Raw genomic sequence first — 16,613 nt, forward strand, 5'->3', positions numbered from 1 at the left:
ATTCTGTGTATACGTCACACACTGATGCATGCATAAGATATTCTGTGTATACGTCACACACTGATGCATGCATAAGATATTCTGTGTATAGTTCAAAAACTGATGCATGCATACTGGTTTGGCTGGTATCTTCAGTGTCTGCAGTTGCATGCATCAGAGTGATCTGGGACTGTGTGTGTGTGTGTGTTAGAGTGTGATCTGCTCTGTTGTCTGCAGTATGCATGCATGCATCAGTGAGTTTCAGGCTCTTTGTTGGCTGGATGGAGGCGGGGCCGCAGGTCCTTTTGTGCCCCTCACATTTTGGGCAAAACCCGAACCACCGCGCTGCAGACGCGCAGAAGCATGAAAGCGGACTATACAACAAGAAAAACTTCACAAACAGCGACGTGATTTTAACACAGCGTTTGGGGAACTTGTAGGTGAGTCAGAAACTCCTTGTTGGGCCAGGAGAAAAACTTTCTATTTATTATTATTATTGTTTGTTGAGGATATTTAGTTAAATGACTTATCTTAAACAACTTTCTTTTCTTTATAGACATACCGTATCTTTTGTGTTGTGCATTTTAGTCTGCTGGACTATTCGCTGGTCAACAGGTTACCCCGTTACTAAGCAACCGGTCGTCTCTAAAAACTAGAACAGAGCACGAGGCGTTCGTCAGGAAGAACGTTACTTGGAACGATGACGATTTTGTTTAAAATTTGAAAAACAAAAGAAAACAGAAGTTAAACGGAAAACGTGTATCTGTCAGTAGAGCATATTAAAATAAATAATAGTGAATAATGCCATTGATGCCTGAAATGCATCTATATTTACGCAAACTGAACATTGAACTCACTTTATAACTTCTCCCACACATATAAATCTAATTCTACATATTAATACAAGATGTCTTGTGATAGTTTTGTTTTACATGCTGATTCGTATTAATAAGTACATGATGTTAAGTATCCTTAATATTCATTATGTTTTACAAGATGCAAACAATGTTTGGCTTTATTAAAAACATTAACCATGTAAAAAAAAAAACTTTTAATTTCAAAATAACTTTTTAAATGTTTCAAACTTAATATATGACAACTTATTATAGAAAAAAAAAATTTTTGTGTTAATGTGTTTTTATAGTTCTGAGGAGTGTGTTTGTAGTCCTGTGGTCTGGCAGGTGTGGGATGTTGTGCATTGTTGTTCAATCTCCCGCCAATATTGCACTCGTCCCGGCCTCCCTGACCACGAGGAACACGCGACTCCCGCCACAACAGGCGCTTATGAAGAGCTCGACCACTAGGGCGGCGCCAGACTGCAGGTGTAAGTATAAGGCAGTTACTAGCTTACCACTTACTGAATATTGTGAGGTATGCATCATATACTGTGTACATTTTTGCATTGCATATTCCATACCGTGCGCACTGACCTATACTGCACAGTTTGGAAAATACAATAGATAATTCATGCATTTATGCATACAGAAAATTCACATATTGTGCACATTATACATACTATATATTGCACAAAAATTAAGAGTATACAAGCATGCTATTCCAAACATAGCACCGATTTCTCATTTGAGTTGATATAAAATATATTTTCTACAGTTTTCATATATTCAAATATGTTTAATATAATTTTTATTGTAAGTAATGTTAAATTAATATATTTCTATACATATGGTTGAGCTTAGCTCTCATTCATCATTAATGGCATACAGAACAGGACAATTCTGGGGATGACATATTAAACGGTCATTTTTGGTATTTTTTAGAATTGATTTGTGTTTTTGTCATGTATTATTAATAATGATTATAGAACCATTTGGGTATTTGTTGTGTTCTATAAAATACATCATATCCCTTTATTTTAAGACAATTGTTAATGCAAACACACGCTAAAGCACTCTCTCAAACATACACTCATACGGCTCCGCAATGACACACACAAACGCACAAAACGTAAAATAAAAGTCTTTTCTCTCCTATCATTCAGTCTCCTCATCCGGAGTGACACGGACGCTGGGTAAATCTCTCATCTGTCCTGGTTGTTTGACCCCTCGCACACAGCAGTTCAGTGGCCCCACGCTGGGTTTCAGAGGGTCTAGAGAGAGACGGGGGGCGTCTCACTCCCCTCACACCTTTATGTGCATTAGAACCTGTTTACGGTGTGTACTGAAGTCCTCTGGAACAGTATCTGGAAAAGAGATGTTTCGTGTGCTTTGTGAGTGTGTTGTTTTATTGTTGTAATCCAGTTTTTTGTTTTGTCAATAAACAACTTTTATTCAGAATTTGTAGATTTTAGATTTCTTGAAGACTTTTCGAGGGTCTGGGGATCATGATTTAAATATCAAAGAGTGGATTAATCTTTACCGTTACAGCGGTAGCGCAGATTGGACCAAATGATGTTCTCTTGAGAGAAGCAGAACACGCCCAGGCGCCCCCCTCTCATGGTGGTGTCAATCACGACATTGGAGTCAGCCACCATCTCTGTGCCTTCATACAGCTTCACCCTGCAACAGGAGCACAGGCGCACACATGAAAGCCCTCTTATATGTGACTGTAAAATACTACTGTCAGGACTGGATCTAGATTTAATATTGGACAAAGTAAACAACACCAAAATTGTTTACAATGCTAAAGTATGCAAAAACATCCCTAAGATCAAACGCTGAGATTTATTAATAGTACCACAAACTGCATAAATAGAAAAATTTTAAATTTTTGCAACTACAGATATGTGTGTGTGTGTGTGTTTTAATACATAACAATATAATTGTCAATAATAATAAATTATAAATATACACTACTGCTTCAAAGGTGAAGCTTGGAATTATTAAGAATTGTTTATGTTTTTAAGTCTCTTATGTCCACTAAGACTGCATTTATGTGATCAAAAATGTCACATGATCCTTCAGAAATCATTATAATATTCTGATATGGAGCTCCATTATCATTAATTATGATTGGTGCTTAATTACTAATAACAGTTCTTATTATTATCAGTGTTGAAAAGTTTTTGCTGCTTAATATTTTTGTGGAAACTGATTTTTTTCCTCAGGATTCTTTGATGAACAGTAAGTTCAAAAGAACAGCATTTTAATTTTTAAACCAAAGACATTTATAATGTTACAAAACATTTGTCACTTTTGATTAATTTAATGTGCCCTTTAAAACAAATTAATAAATAAATAAATTACTTACCCTAAATTTTTCCACATAAACATTAGCAACAGAAGAGTCATGGCTGCTGAAAATTCAGCTTTACCATCACAAGAATAAATTACACTTATATAGTATATTTATAAAAAAGGCAGAAGTATATTCATTAAAAATGGCACTGTTTTTACAGTATTTTGATCAAATAAATGCAGGTTTGGCGAGCATAAGAGACATCAAAAAAGTCTTAATTTTTCCAAACCTTTGGATGGTTGTGTATATTAAAAAATGCATTAATGTAATAACTAAAATGTAGAAAATATAAAATACATTTTTTTCATCTTCTACCAAGTGAAAAATAAATTAGAGTCTTATTGAACACAACCAAAATGTGAAACATTTTTTTCCTCCCACTTAAAAACCCTTTTATTTTGCCATCCTAAATGCACGCTTATAAGGTTAGTTGAATTTTATTAGTCACATTTAGCATTATTGACCCAATTTTGGGTCACAATCTAGCATTTGAGAATCGTTGTTCTAGAATATTTGGTCTGAATGAAGCCGAGAGCTGTTTTATGCTACAGGCTGCTGCTAAATTCCACCTGCTCGCCCTCTAATTACCTGATAATAAATTAGATCTGATTTGATTTAGCGGCAGGCTGGACTTAAATTGCATTATGTATGAGCAGAGCATGTTTGCAGCACAATCCAGTGTGAGTGTGTGTGCGGACTGAAGTCCAGTGCTCTATTCAGTCCTCTCACTGAATACAAAGCAGGTGTGTTTATGTGTGTGTGTTTGAAAGGGCCCTTACAAAGCCTCAGCAACACATTGTCTCACAAAACTGTGCATACACGTGTACGTACACACACACACACAGAGCTCCACACAGCTCTCTCTCTTCCTGTAGGTATTTATAACCACTAGAAACTTGGGAAAGTTCTGATCTGAAGTGTTCAATAATCATGTAGACTCAAAGTTTAAAAGCTTCAGAACTGCTTAACCATCAGACAAGACGGTACTGTAATCAATTTCTATTATGACATTATTAAAAAACAAATTTTTGAGCCTTTGCTAGAGTTCATTCGTCATTTCTTTGGCAAAGAGCATCTGATTTACAACACAATGCCAAGAAATTACGCAGTACAGGAAATCATACACAATACATGTTTAACTGTCCTCTGTGGTCCGTTCTCTCTCTTTCTTTAACGGCCCGTCCACTACAGTAGTTTCCGTTGGATCTGCATATGAACAGGCACCAAGAAAATTCTTGCCAAGGATTTCACTGGCATGGCAACCACAACAATGGGCGGCCAGGGGGCCCAACCACTCAGCAGAGTCTCAGGGGTGTGAGGGGGCAAAAGAGGAGGGGACAATTGAGAAGAAATTTTAAGGATAACTAGTCCCCCCCCCCCTCTCTCCAGTATACCAGCACAAGCTTCCATCAGCTGCCAGTGCAGTCAATGGCCGAGGCTGGTATTGCGCTCTCTTGTGACAACAAAAGTGACCCACAATCAGACAGACAGAAAAAGTAGTTTCAGCGGGGACACACACCTTATTACTCTTACTAAAGGAATACCCCAGTTCAAATATCATTCAGAATTGACAACAGTAACATTTTTGGCATGCTGTCAATTAAAATATTTTCTAAAAAAAAAAAAGTGTAAAAAAGGTGGTTTAAACTACAGTATTTAAACACCACCATTCAAAAGATTTTTTTTATGTTTTTGAAAGAAGTATCTTCTGCTCACCAGGGCTGCATTAATTTGATTGAAAATACAGTTAAAACAGTAATATTTATTTTAGTATCACTGAGATAGTAATATATATTTTATTAATATTGTGAGTTGTTTTATTTGTATATTTTGTGTTGTCATTTTATAGTAGTATTTTAGGTTTTAGTAAATGTTTTATTTTTGTCCATTTTATTATTATTATTTTTAATGTTAATTAATGTCTATATTATTTTATTTTGAGTTGAGTTGTTTATTTTATTTCAAGTAATATTTTTTTGGGGGGTTTTAGTTAACTAATAACCCTGATTACAACTTAAAATAACTAATTTCTTCAGTCTCACATGATCCTTCAGAAATTGTTCTAATATGCTGATTTGATGCTAAAGAAACATTTCTCACTATTATCAATGTTGACAACAGTTGTGCTGCTTAATATTTCTGTGGAAACCATGATTTCTTTAAAATTCTTTGATGAATAGAAAGTTCAAAAGAACAGCATTCATTTGAAATAGAAATTATTTGTTACATTATAAATATATTTACTGTTACTTGTGACCAATTTAATGCATCCTTGCTGAATAAAAGTATTAATTAATTAATTTATTTTTACAAATCTACCCTTCAAAAGTTTAGGGTCAGTTAGTGTATATTGTAGATCTCACCTGATGTAGCCAACTTGTGGCCGATGGCTGAGCTGCCACCGGTACGAGGTCTTATCTTGCCAGCCGACGTTTCTTGGGTCTTTCCAGAGCAGTTTCACCTCTCCGTTCGTATCCCCCGTGTGCCACAGAGCATTACGAAGGAACTCACCTGGACCTGTACGAGACTTCACTGCCTACATGAACACAGAGTTTTAAAGCCTTACTCCTCAAAAGCTCATATGGACTTTAGGAAGCCAATATATTTCCACGAATCAAAGCAATTTAAGCAATATTTGCACCTTGAGCTGCAGACCAGGTTCAGCCATGGCCCTGAAGGGGATTGACTGCCAGTACGTCTGTTCGGTCTGCTTCCACATTACCACATAGAAACTAGAGGAATCCTGATAGCCAAAGATGAAGCCGGCGTAGTCATCGTCAGTCACCGTGTTAACGTGAAAAGTTCCCTCGAAGTCCACACCATTAAACGCTGTGTAACCTGTGGAGAAGCGATTTAAAGTTTGCGTTCGAAAGTCCACTGGGCGTTTAGCTCCTGAAAACTGAAACCAAACATACCCACTGCCAACCCCGGGTCGCTGTTCATGGTTTGAACAATCTCCATACCCTGAAACACAAATTCATCTGTATTAATATAAGCACTTAGACAAGTACAGAACTGTACAGACTTCACCTTTAAATATCCATGGCATCATGGATAACCATTTCTATGTTTTTTAGTATTTAAAGCATAAGTAATAAGTCTTTTTTTTTTTTTTCATCTGAATCTCCATTTTTGACCTCTATTTTGTTATAAATATCTTATAGTGACAATAATTTCTCAATTTTTGTCATGAGGTATGCAAAATCAAAGAATCCAAGCCTTTAATATGCCTTTAAATATGAGCATCTTATGAATCCTCTGAAAAAAAAATCAGTTAAATGCTTCAATGAGCAAAACAATTCAGATTCAGATTCTAATATGTTAACTATACACACACACATATATATATATATATATATATATATACATATATACACACACATATATATATATATATATATATATACACATAATTGTGTGTGTGTATTTATGCAAAACAGGGCTATGTGAACATTACAGACTATGTTTCAGAACAATAAACGATAAACAGTTTATTACTGAAAAGTACAATTTAATCTATGAAAAAAAGCAGTGCAACATGATGATTTTGTGTCAAAGAGAGCAGAAGGAATCCCATGATGCTTTACCTGATTGAGCACCACCCAGTTCGGGTCGATCTGTGCGTCACCCTCCGGGTCCAGAATGACTGTCTGATAGGCTCTGAAATCTGTAAGTGTGACTTCAGCACTTTCTGGACACACGTCAATCAAATCTATCACCGCATCATTGTCAAAGTCATTCTCACATACGTCACCGACTCCGTTACCTAAATGACAAGACAGAAAGGAATAACGCAAGTCATTAATCAGAAGGATTATTAGGCATTAGTGGATATGAATGCTCTTACTGTCTGAGTCCTTCTGGTTGGGGTTGGAAATGAGTCTGCAGTTATCGGGTCCGATGCCGTTGATGGCGTGATTGTCCGGGACCCCGTCATTATCATCGTCATCGTCACAGTCATCTCCGATGCCATCATTGTCCGAGTCCAGCTGAGAGCTGTTTGGGATGTCGGGGCAGTTATCTCGGGTGTCCTGGTGTCCATCTCCATCACTGCAAACACACAACATTAAACACTATAAGTTGAACTGCAGGTCTAAGATGAAAATTAACTATAAGAGCAACTATTAGACATTAGATGGCAGAAGTCCATATACAGGTTAATGAGTCAATGGATAATCTGCCAATTGTGTGATTTATATGCTTGAATTTACATTTGAGTTGTTTACTCACGTGTCTTGATTGGTGTCACAAACATCCCCGACTAAGTCATTGTCTACATCTGTCTGCAATAGTAATAATTGAGTTTATTATTCATACAATTAATTATATAAAATTATATAAAAAAGACCATTCACTGCAGAAGTTTTTCAGTTACTCAAATGATACGTTAAAGTAATAGTTCCCTTTGAATCCAAACAGTAATATAATTATTATTATCAGTGTAGCTGAAATACAATCAAATATAATTATTAAACGAAAAACTAAACTAGAAATGTTTCCTTGATAACTAACTGAAACAAGTTGAAGTTGAAGTACTAAAATCACTAACTGGAAATAAACTGAAACTAAAACAAGAAATAAACAAGAAATTAAACCTAAAGATTATTATTACAAAAAAACAAAAACAAAAGCACATAACAAAATGACTAAAAATAAAACAAAATTAAAATCAAAACTGAAAATATAAAAGTTAACCTTTATAATCTTTTAATTTTTTTTGAAGATGCTGTCCATGTGCTATACTAACTACTAATATGAAGAAATCCATTTACTGTTTGTTTTACAAATTTACATAAAAAAATTAATCCCATAAATAAATAAACAAACTCACAAATGAAAAATAAATAAATAAATAAATAAACACAAAATTAATAAACTGACTCACAAATAAATAAATATCTCCAATATTGTTGTAATTGTTTATCAATTTATGATGTCCTTTGTCAATTTCCCTTTAAAATGTATCTACAAAAAGCATTGATATGCTGACTCCCCTCATGTAAATCAAATCATGTTTTTTTCCCCATCCTGCTAATTTTCTTGCCATTGTGCAAATGATTGAGTCATAATAAATAAAGTGTATGTGTCTGAGCATGTCATTAAATCACTCCATATTACATATTTTAAACCTTACAGAGATCAAAGGGAACTTCATAGCAGGAATAACTCTTCAATAAGTGAGAGCTGGACTTTAAAGAAAAATATTATGAAAATTGAATGATGAAGAATTGTACTGCAAAGTGAATGGGGACAGGTGCTATTAAATTTCAAAATGACAAAAAACACCACAAATTATCATAACATTGTCTATTTGAAATGTGTGTTAAATTTAAAGTCTTCTGAAGATATATGACAGCTTTGTACTAGAAACAGTCTGAAATTGAATATACTATATATAGCCTTCTTTTATTTTCCACAAAAGACAGCAAGTCACACTGGTTTGGAAGGACATGAGGGTGAGTAAATGATGACACATGTTATAACTTCTTTTACAGACTGCATCGATGTACAATGCAAGTGTTCAATAAACTAAGATGAGATGCAGTACCTGCATGGGGTTGCTGATCTCAGGACAGCTGTCACATGCATCCCCCACTCCGTCTCTGTCCCGGTCTGTCTGCATTGGGTTCGGCACTTTGGGACAGTTATCCAGCACATTCTGGATTCCTGCAAAACATCCACACTCATCACATACACAAAGATGATGTTGTAGGGACACAAAAACAGATCATTTTATCAAACTGAACTGTCTTTACCATCTCCATCGATGTCGTCATCACAAGCATCTCCCTCTCCGTTATTGTCAGTGTCTTTCTGGTCGATGTTGGGAACGGTGGGACAGTTATCACATGCATCACCGAACGAATCAGTGTCAGAGTTCTGCTGATCTTTATTGGAAACCAACCGACAGTTATCCTGAAAAAAATGTATAGAAATATTTATATAGTATTTATTCATATTTTGAATGAGTTTTTATTTTTATATTTTCAGATTTAATTTCAATTTTAATAATTTAGTTATTTTTATTCGTTTTTTATATTTCCATTTAGCTTCGATTTATTTTTATTTCATTCATTTTAGTACATTATTTCAGTTAGTTCCCAGGCAACATTTCTAATTTCCATTTTCAAGTTTAACATTTTCATCTAACATTTATATTTCAATATATTTCAAATAATGAAACTGATTTTTAATAGTTTTGGTTAACAATAACAACACTGTTCGAATAGTCCACAAACAGACCTCTACGTTCTTTATTCCGTCTCCATCTGCATCCTCATCACACTGGTCTCCAATCCCATCATTATCTGCATCTTCCTGACCAGAGTTGGGCGTGAAGATGCAGTTGTCCTGAAAAAAACACAATATGAACATCCCTAGTGCAACACTTCAAGCAAGAGCAGCATATTAAATCCTGCATTCCGACATGGGAAAAGTTCTGGGACTGCAAGCTACAGTGAATCTATCATATAAAAGTCCAAACGCAAAAACAAACTTGGTTTATGTAAACGCATTACCTCATCTAGGATGAATAGCTTAATTTCCCTGAAAGGTACAACATGTACGAACAATTGTACTTGAACCGGAAAGAATCAAGTGTATAAACCATCAGAATAAATAGAATAATATGGTTTCCCAACAATTATAAAAAGTCACATCAATTTAGTGAATGTTTATACAGCATCAGTGTGTGCAGGGAGAAGGATTGTGGGTAAAATGATTGTGAGTTTCAGACCTGTTTGCAGTGCTTATGGTTGTCCATGCAGGGCAAGGAGCGATCCGGATAACCATCAATATCCGTGTCCTTCCCACAGGTGTGACCGTTACCAGCCCATCCGACATTACACTAAGAGAATCGTACAGAAGTTCACCAGAAAACATGAGAATGATGCAATAAAGATATGATATGATACATGTAAATCTGATTTCTTTTTAGTCCTAAACCATGATAAGTTGCATCACACATCGCATCTAGTTAGGACACAATGTGTGTGTATTGTGTAGACATACTGCGCAGGTGACGTCGCCGTTCCGCTGAATGACGCAGTGAGCATTAGTGTCACATGGGTTGAAACTGAGTGAAGCGCACGATTTCCGAGGGAAACATCCGGCTGTCTGATTCCCAACATATCCAATCTTGCACTGACCGCATCGATATGATCCCTAAGAAGGGAGAAGTAGTTAAAAACATTAACATAAACACTTTGTATGATTTCAGAGAAAAGGTAGTGGAGTTTTTGTGACTCATACTCACAATAGTGTTGATGCAGATGGAGTTGGGTGTGCAGGCATTGGCCAAATCAAGACATTCATCGATATCAGAGCATTCCTGAAACAAATTCATCAGAAAAAGACACTAGGTTGCTGCTTATTTTGCCATCTAATGCATTCAGACATTTTTAAGTGTCGTAATAAATTTAGAGCCATTGGAGCTAAAGGTGACTCTTAGCATATAGTACACCAACATTCAAATTTCAATTACACATTTCACCTTTATTTTGAATAGTTTGCCATTTTTGATAGTCCAGCTGCTCTCATCTGCCCAAATAAGTGGCGGATGAAAAATAATTAAAAAAAAAAAAAGTTTATTTGACATTTTATTAATAATTTCAATGCATTCAATTGATCAAACGTGACAGTAAAAACATTTATATTAGAAAAGATTTCTATTTTATATACAGTAAATTCTGTTTTTTTTTTTTTTTTCTATTGATCAAAGAATCCTGAAAAAAATATTCTTAATAATATTAAAATATTATACTTTTAATGTTTCTTGCGCAGCAAATCAGCATATTAGAATGATTTCTGAAGGATCATGTGACACTGAAGACCGGAGTAATGATGCTGAAAATTCAACTTTACGTTCACAATAAATAAATTACATTTAAAAATGATTATTAACACAAAAAAACTATTCTTTTAAATTGAAATAATATTTCACAATACTACAATTTTTACTGTATCTTTGATCAAATAAGTGCACGGTACCTGACGAAGACTCTTTGCATATTCCACACTGAATCCAGAGAGAGGAGGACCCCACAGTCCGGGTGGGCAGGGCTCACAGGTGAAACCTTTAGCTGTGTTGACACATGCGCCTGGTGTGTAACACGGCTGAGCCTCAGCACACTGATGGGGAGAGACATGCTAATATGAAGCAGCTTTAACAAATCAACACTCATGAATAAAAACAAAGGCATGTTTATTCAAATCTCTTTGGAACACGGACATAACCAGTTACAGTGGTTTCTGAACCAAGACTTATCAGTATACGAAGATAAAACCAGCACTAAATGCCCTGACCCACCTCATCAATATCCTGACAGTGTGTGCCATTCCCTGTCATGCCCTCCGGACAGGAGCCACAGCGGTATCCTGGGAACTCGAACGTCTCCATGCAGCCCACGCCCTTAAAGCAGGGGTTGGGCTGACAGCGTGAACGCGGCTCATGAAATCCTTCAAACCAGGGATGTTGTATCATAGTAAGTCAATAAGAATCGATAAGCTCAAGAAATCTAATATCATGTGAATTATACAAGAATCTAAAGCCCTCTGTCTGGCTACATTTGTAACGGATAATAGCATACTGCTTCCCGCATATATAGTATACACTGTGCCTACTATTAAAAAGTAGTATTTGAATCAGAATGCATTATGCAGAGATAAACATTTCAAACATTGTCACATGACCTCATTGTTGACTTCCTGATTCAGTTTTATGTAAAAGTGTCTTTTGACCAAATGCGTTAAATATGAAATAAGAATTTTAATCATAAAATAAAAGTCCAGACAGTTGAATTAGATTATAGGATACATTCTATAGAGTTTGCTGTTTTTAATACTGGGAGGTTTGTGGAGAGGCTTTCAGTTTGCCTGAAAATGGCAGTCATTATTTTAGCAATTTTAATAAATATTTCACCTTTATTTCCTTAAAGGTGAAACCTACATTTCCTTAACCTACATTTCACAGCTGGTTATACTCTGTATAATTGTGTATGTGATAAATCAACTGCTGATGATTCCATCCCCTCAAATAATATGAAGGCAAAAAATAATTATATACTACCATTCAAAAGTCTGGGGTTAGTATGATTTTTTTTTTTTTTGGTAAAGAAATTAATACTTTTATATTTAGCAAGGATGCATTAAATTGATTAAAAGACATTTAACTAAAAATAAATCTCTATTTCAAATAAATGCTTCAAATAAAATCTTAGAATCAAAAAAAAAAAAAAAAAAAGATTATGGTTTCCTCCAAAATTTTAAGTAGCAGATCAGTTTTCAACATGATGACCATGATGATGATAATAATAATAATAAGAAGAAGAAGAAAAAATGTTTCTTGAGCAGAAAATTCAGCTTTGTCGTCACAGGAATAATTTGTATTTTAGTTATTTTAAATTAGAATTAAACCACAAACTTTTGAATGGTAGTGTTTTTGATCACATGTAATAAACAGTTTGCATTATAATAATAACATATAAATCTATCAAGGTGTCAGGAATCCTTTACAAAGGCATGACCTACAACTAGTTGTCGCCTGTAGTTCTGGTTATTACTTTCTTTCTTAACTCAGCTATTAGCACAAATAGGACTACAAGTAGGACAGAAAACCGTGTTTTTGTTGTTGTTGTTGCTGTCTGACTGCAGCCCATGAGCTTTGATAGGATGGTTTGATGATTTGACGTTGCTACTCACCACACATCTGGCACTCCAGAATAGCATTCCTGATGAGAGACATTTCTTTCACCTAAATAGTGCAAAAACACATAAACCAAACATGTTCAGAACAGATTCCCTCACATATATACATGAACTCACTCACACCTGTTCTCTGATGTCCTCTCTCAGCTCTCCCAAGATCTGATTAAAGATGATCAGCTGGCCAATCAGAGCTTTAGTGTGATCACCTGTACAAAAAGGTATCAAATATTTTCAAATTAAATAAATAAAAAACAAACAAATGGCATATTATGACTTTACCAATGTTTACTCACCTAGAATGGAATTAACCTCGCCGTTCACTGAAAAACAAAGTTTAAACAAAAACATATTTCAGACAAAGATTTTGTAAGCAATCAAAAACCACATATTCAAGCTCCATTTACAATCTTGTGTTGATGTTGGCTAACCTATGTTATATGAAGAGGCGTCTCCTTGAAAGGGGCAGTCGGTGAGGGCCCCAGCCTGGACAACAGTGCCCCCTAGTGCCAGTTTAAGATACTCCACTGAACCCTGGAAGAAAAAACACTTGATATATGGACGTCTTGATATCTGGATTTCAGTTCTTAACCAATCACAACATCTCATGTCTTTTTTCATTCAAAATTAAAGGAATAGTTTACTCAAATCCTGAATGCTTTATTATTTCAGAAACTCAAAAAGGAGAAAAATATGCACCGTTCATATCATGTTCACATTTCTGCCTTCCATCGAAAAAAAAAATACACACCACTGTCCAAAAATCTGGGGCCAGTAAGATTTTTTTTAAAGAAATGTATATTTTTATTCAGCGATAAAGCATTAAAATGATCAAAATAGTAAAGACTTTTACACCGTCACAAAATATCTCTATTTCAAATAAATACTGTTCTTTTGACTGCTTATAACTGCTTATAACATTGATAATATATTTTTTGAGCACCAAATCAATATATTAGAATGATTAGGATCATGTGACATCAAGACTGCAATAATTATGATGCTGAAAATTCAACATTGTCATCACAGAACTAAATTAAATAAAAAAAAATATATTATTTTAAACTGAAATATATAATTTTGACATTTTTGATCAATTAAATGCAGCATTGGCAAACGAAACTCGAAAAAACATTACTAAATCATACAGACCCCAAACTTTTTAATGGTAGTTCCGGTGATGTGAAAACAATCAAGATATCACATTATCAAGGTCATATTATGTTGGTCTCACCTGCATCCGAGTGTATGCCTTGTGGCCATTACGAATCTCCACTAACTCTGCATCTCTGGGCAGAGCGACCAATAGCGGCAGCCGCTGGGCAGAGCCAGCCAGACGACAGTTCACATAGAGCTCGAGGCTCAGGTAGTCTCTGCGCAGGCCACCGACACGGAGAATAACAGACTGAGACCGTCCGTCTGCCAGATTTGGGCTCTGCAGGTTTACTGTGTGCAGCTTACCATCTTCACGAACATATCGGACCAGAACTAGAGTAAAAAAAACCTTTTAGAGATGTTCTGAGCAGAGACTACATCCACAACTCATTTTATCTCTGCGATGTGATGTATTTACAAGTGAATCAGAATTTTCAAAGAGAAAAAAAATGTAGGTCGAGACATGATTTTATTCATCAAAAAAGGATTTGATGGGTAAAAAGTGGGCATTTCATATCTAAATGGAGCCAAATCTAAATGCAAGTATGTTGAAACAACAAGCAACATTATACAACAGCATATGCAGTGAAGTCAACAGAAAAGAAAAGCGGTTTCAGAGAAAAAAAGCAAGGTGATTCTGATTATAGATTACAAAAAAGGTCATTACCTTTGTTAATCTTACTCATGATGGCAACCTCCAGGTATTTCTTGTTATCCTGCTTGTTGTAGAGGCCCAGCAGAACTCCACCCAGTTTAGGAGGCAGACGGAAGGAAGACATCACATACACATCACTGAGAGTCTTCAGAGCTAAAGAGATCTTCTCCACCGCAGCCACGGTCTGCTTCACATCCTCCAAACTCAACACGTTTATCACTGAGAGAGCGAAACAGATGCAGCAAGAAATAATGGAACAGTAAATGAATAATGTCATGTTGTTACAAATGCATATACTGTTATTTTTCTAAGAATGGAGAAATTTTGTAGAATATTTTTGTACAATGACAGTTTATACTGACCACAGCTGTCAAACTCCAATAAGAACCAAAACGACCAATAAAATGAAAAGCAATAAAAGCCCCACAAAAGCAGTGCATGTGACACTTGCATGGTAAAGTCCAACAATTTTGATTTTTAAATAATAACCAGCAATTCCAATGTTATCTTAGCAAGCTTTTTAGAATTGATTTATGTCTTTTCTAATACATCATGTCTATTATGTTTCATTGATCTGATGTAATCCATGGCGTTTATTTTTAATTATTCTTAATAGTTTTCATTCCCTTCCCAGTCCGTCTTGTTCTTAAGTTATTTGGTTGGTTAAATAAAAATTTAAAATGTTAAATTAGTAAAATTGATCAAGAGTCAGTGAGTTGAACTGGATCAGACCTATTGGTGAATTAATTATTTAGACTAGGTTTTTGAAATGGGTCAACTGAGGGAAAAAAAACACACATGAGAGGGAGTAAAGGAGGAATTTACTATCGCCTACTAGTAGCTACTACAGTCCCCTGACTCTTCTTCTATCAGAGCTTTTATGAAAATGGACGAGGTAGGATGTTTCTCAAACTCTCTCAAAACAGAGTGAATACAAATTAAAGACAGAGAATGTGAATTAAAAACAGACAAATTAAAAGACTTTAAAATATATATGTCGACATACAGGAAAGAAAGAATATTAACTACATGAGAGAGGTCAGTGTAACTAATTATGAAAGTTATAAAACATTTTTTTTTTTTTAAATCAGAATAATTACCCGGTACGTCTTGTTTCTGTGCGCTCTCTGCGAACCAGACGAACATAAACACGAAGAGACTGACCCAAACTTTCATGTTTACAAATAATTCACGCAAAAATTATGGAGAAAATATCCAGAACAGATTCGTCAGCGATGCATTGAAACACGGAATATTTCCACTGGAGCAAACCTGCGCTGTACAGGAGAGAGAGAGAGAGAGAATGAGCTGATCTGAGAGCTGAATCCGCCCTCCTCCTCCTCATCATCATACAACACATTAATCTCGTGTAAAACACACACGCAAGACTGACAGCACGAGGAGACTCAGCGGGGCGTTCAGCGTTCCAAAATAAACTGGAACGTTTTTTAAAGTTCTAACTTTGACAAGCCGTCAAATCCCAGTGCAACAACCATGGACGTATGTTTGACTCTTGCAAAAAAAAAATAAATAAATAGTAGTTAAATAATAATAATTAAAAAGTAGCACAAATTATGCAGCGAGTGTCTGTCTCGGGGTTCGTCTCGCGAAACTAAAAATATTGTAGCAAGGCAAAAAAAAAAAAAAAAAAAATATATATATATATATATATGTGTGTGTGTGTGTGTGTGTGCGTGTGTGATATACATTTAATATGTAGGTCTATGATAGAAGTTATGTAGACTTAGTGGATGTACTTTTTTACATGTAATTTTTATTTTACATTTTAAACCCCCTGAGAGACCATATTGAAACATTGTAAATACTATAAAAAGTTTTTATATACTGTAAATCAAAAAGATTATTGGAGCATGTTTTGCAAGAAAATACTGTCTTAGTCTCATAATTTCACATTTAATGTGGTACT

At 35.2% G+C, this 16,613-nt stretch overlaps 1 protein-coding gene across 1 annotated transcript; it reads right to left on the reverse strand.

Annotated features, from left to right (window-relative positions):
* Positions 1-980: 980 nt before the first annotated feature.
* thbs3a (thrombospondin 3a) lies at positions 981-16,047 on the reverse strand. Its single transcript, XM_079430165.1, has 23 exons — positions 15,787-16,047; positions 14,699-14,905; positions 14,111-14,364; positions 13,308-13,410; positions 13,173-13,199; positions 13,003-13,085; positions 12,874-12,925; positions 11,483-11,631; positions 11,164-11,304; positions 10,430-10,504; positions 10,186-10,338; positions 9,911-10,021; positions 9,418-9,525; positions 8,931-9,090; positions 8,723-8,841; positions 7,405-7,457; positions 7,022-7,224; positions 6,762-6,940; positions 6,090-6,138; positions 5,816-6,012; positions 5,538-5,710; positions 2,356-2,495; positions 981-2,179 (listed from the first exon to the last, which is right to left on the reverse strand). The coding sequence occupies exons 1-23, from the start codon at positions 15,860-15,862 to the stop codon at positions 2,118-2,120; spliced, it is 2,874 nt and encodes a 957-aa protein (XP_079286291.1). The 5' UTR covers positions 15,863-16,047; the 3' UTR covers positions 981-2,117.
* Between the last annotated feature and the right edge of the window lie 566 nt (positions 16,048-16,613).

This window comes from Barbus barbus (assembly GCF_936440315.1).
Source record: "Barbus barbus genome assembly, chromosome: 12".
Classification (NCBI taxonomy): domain Eukaryota; kingdom Metazoa; phylum Chordata; class Actinopteri; order Cypriniformes; family Cyprinidae; genus Barbus; species Barbus barbus.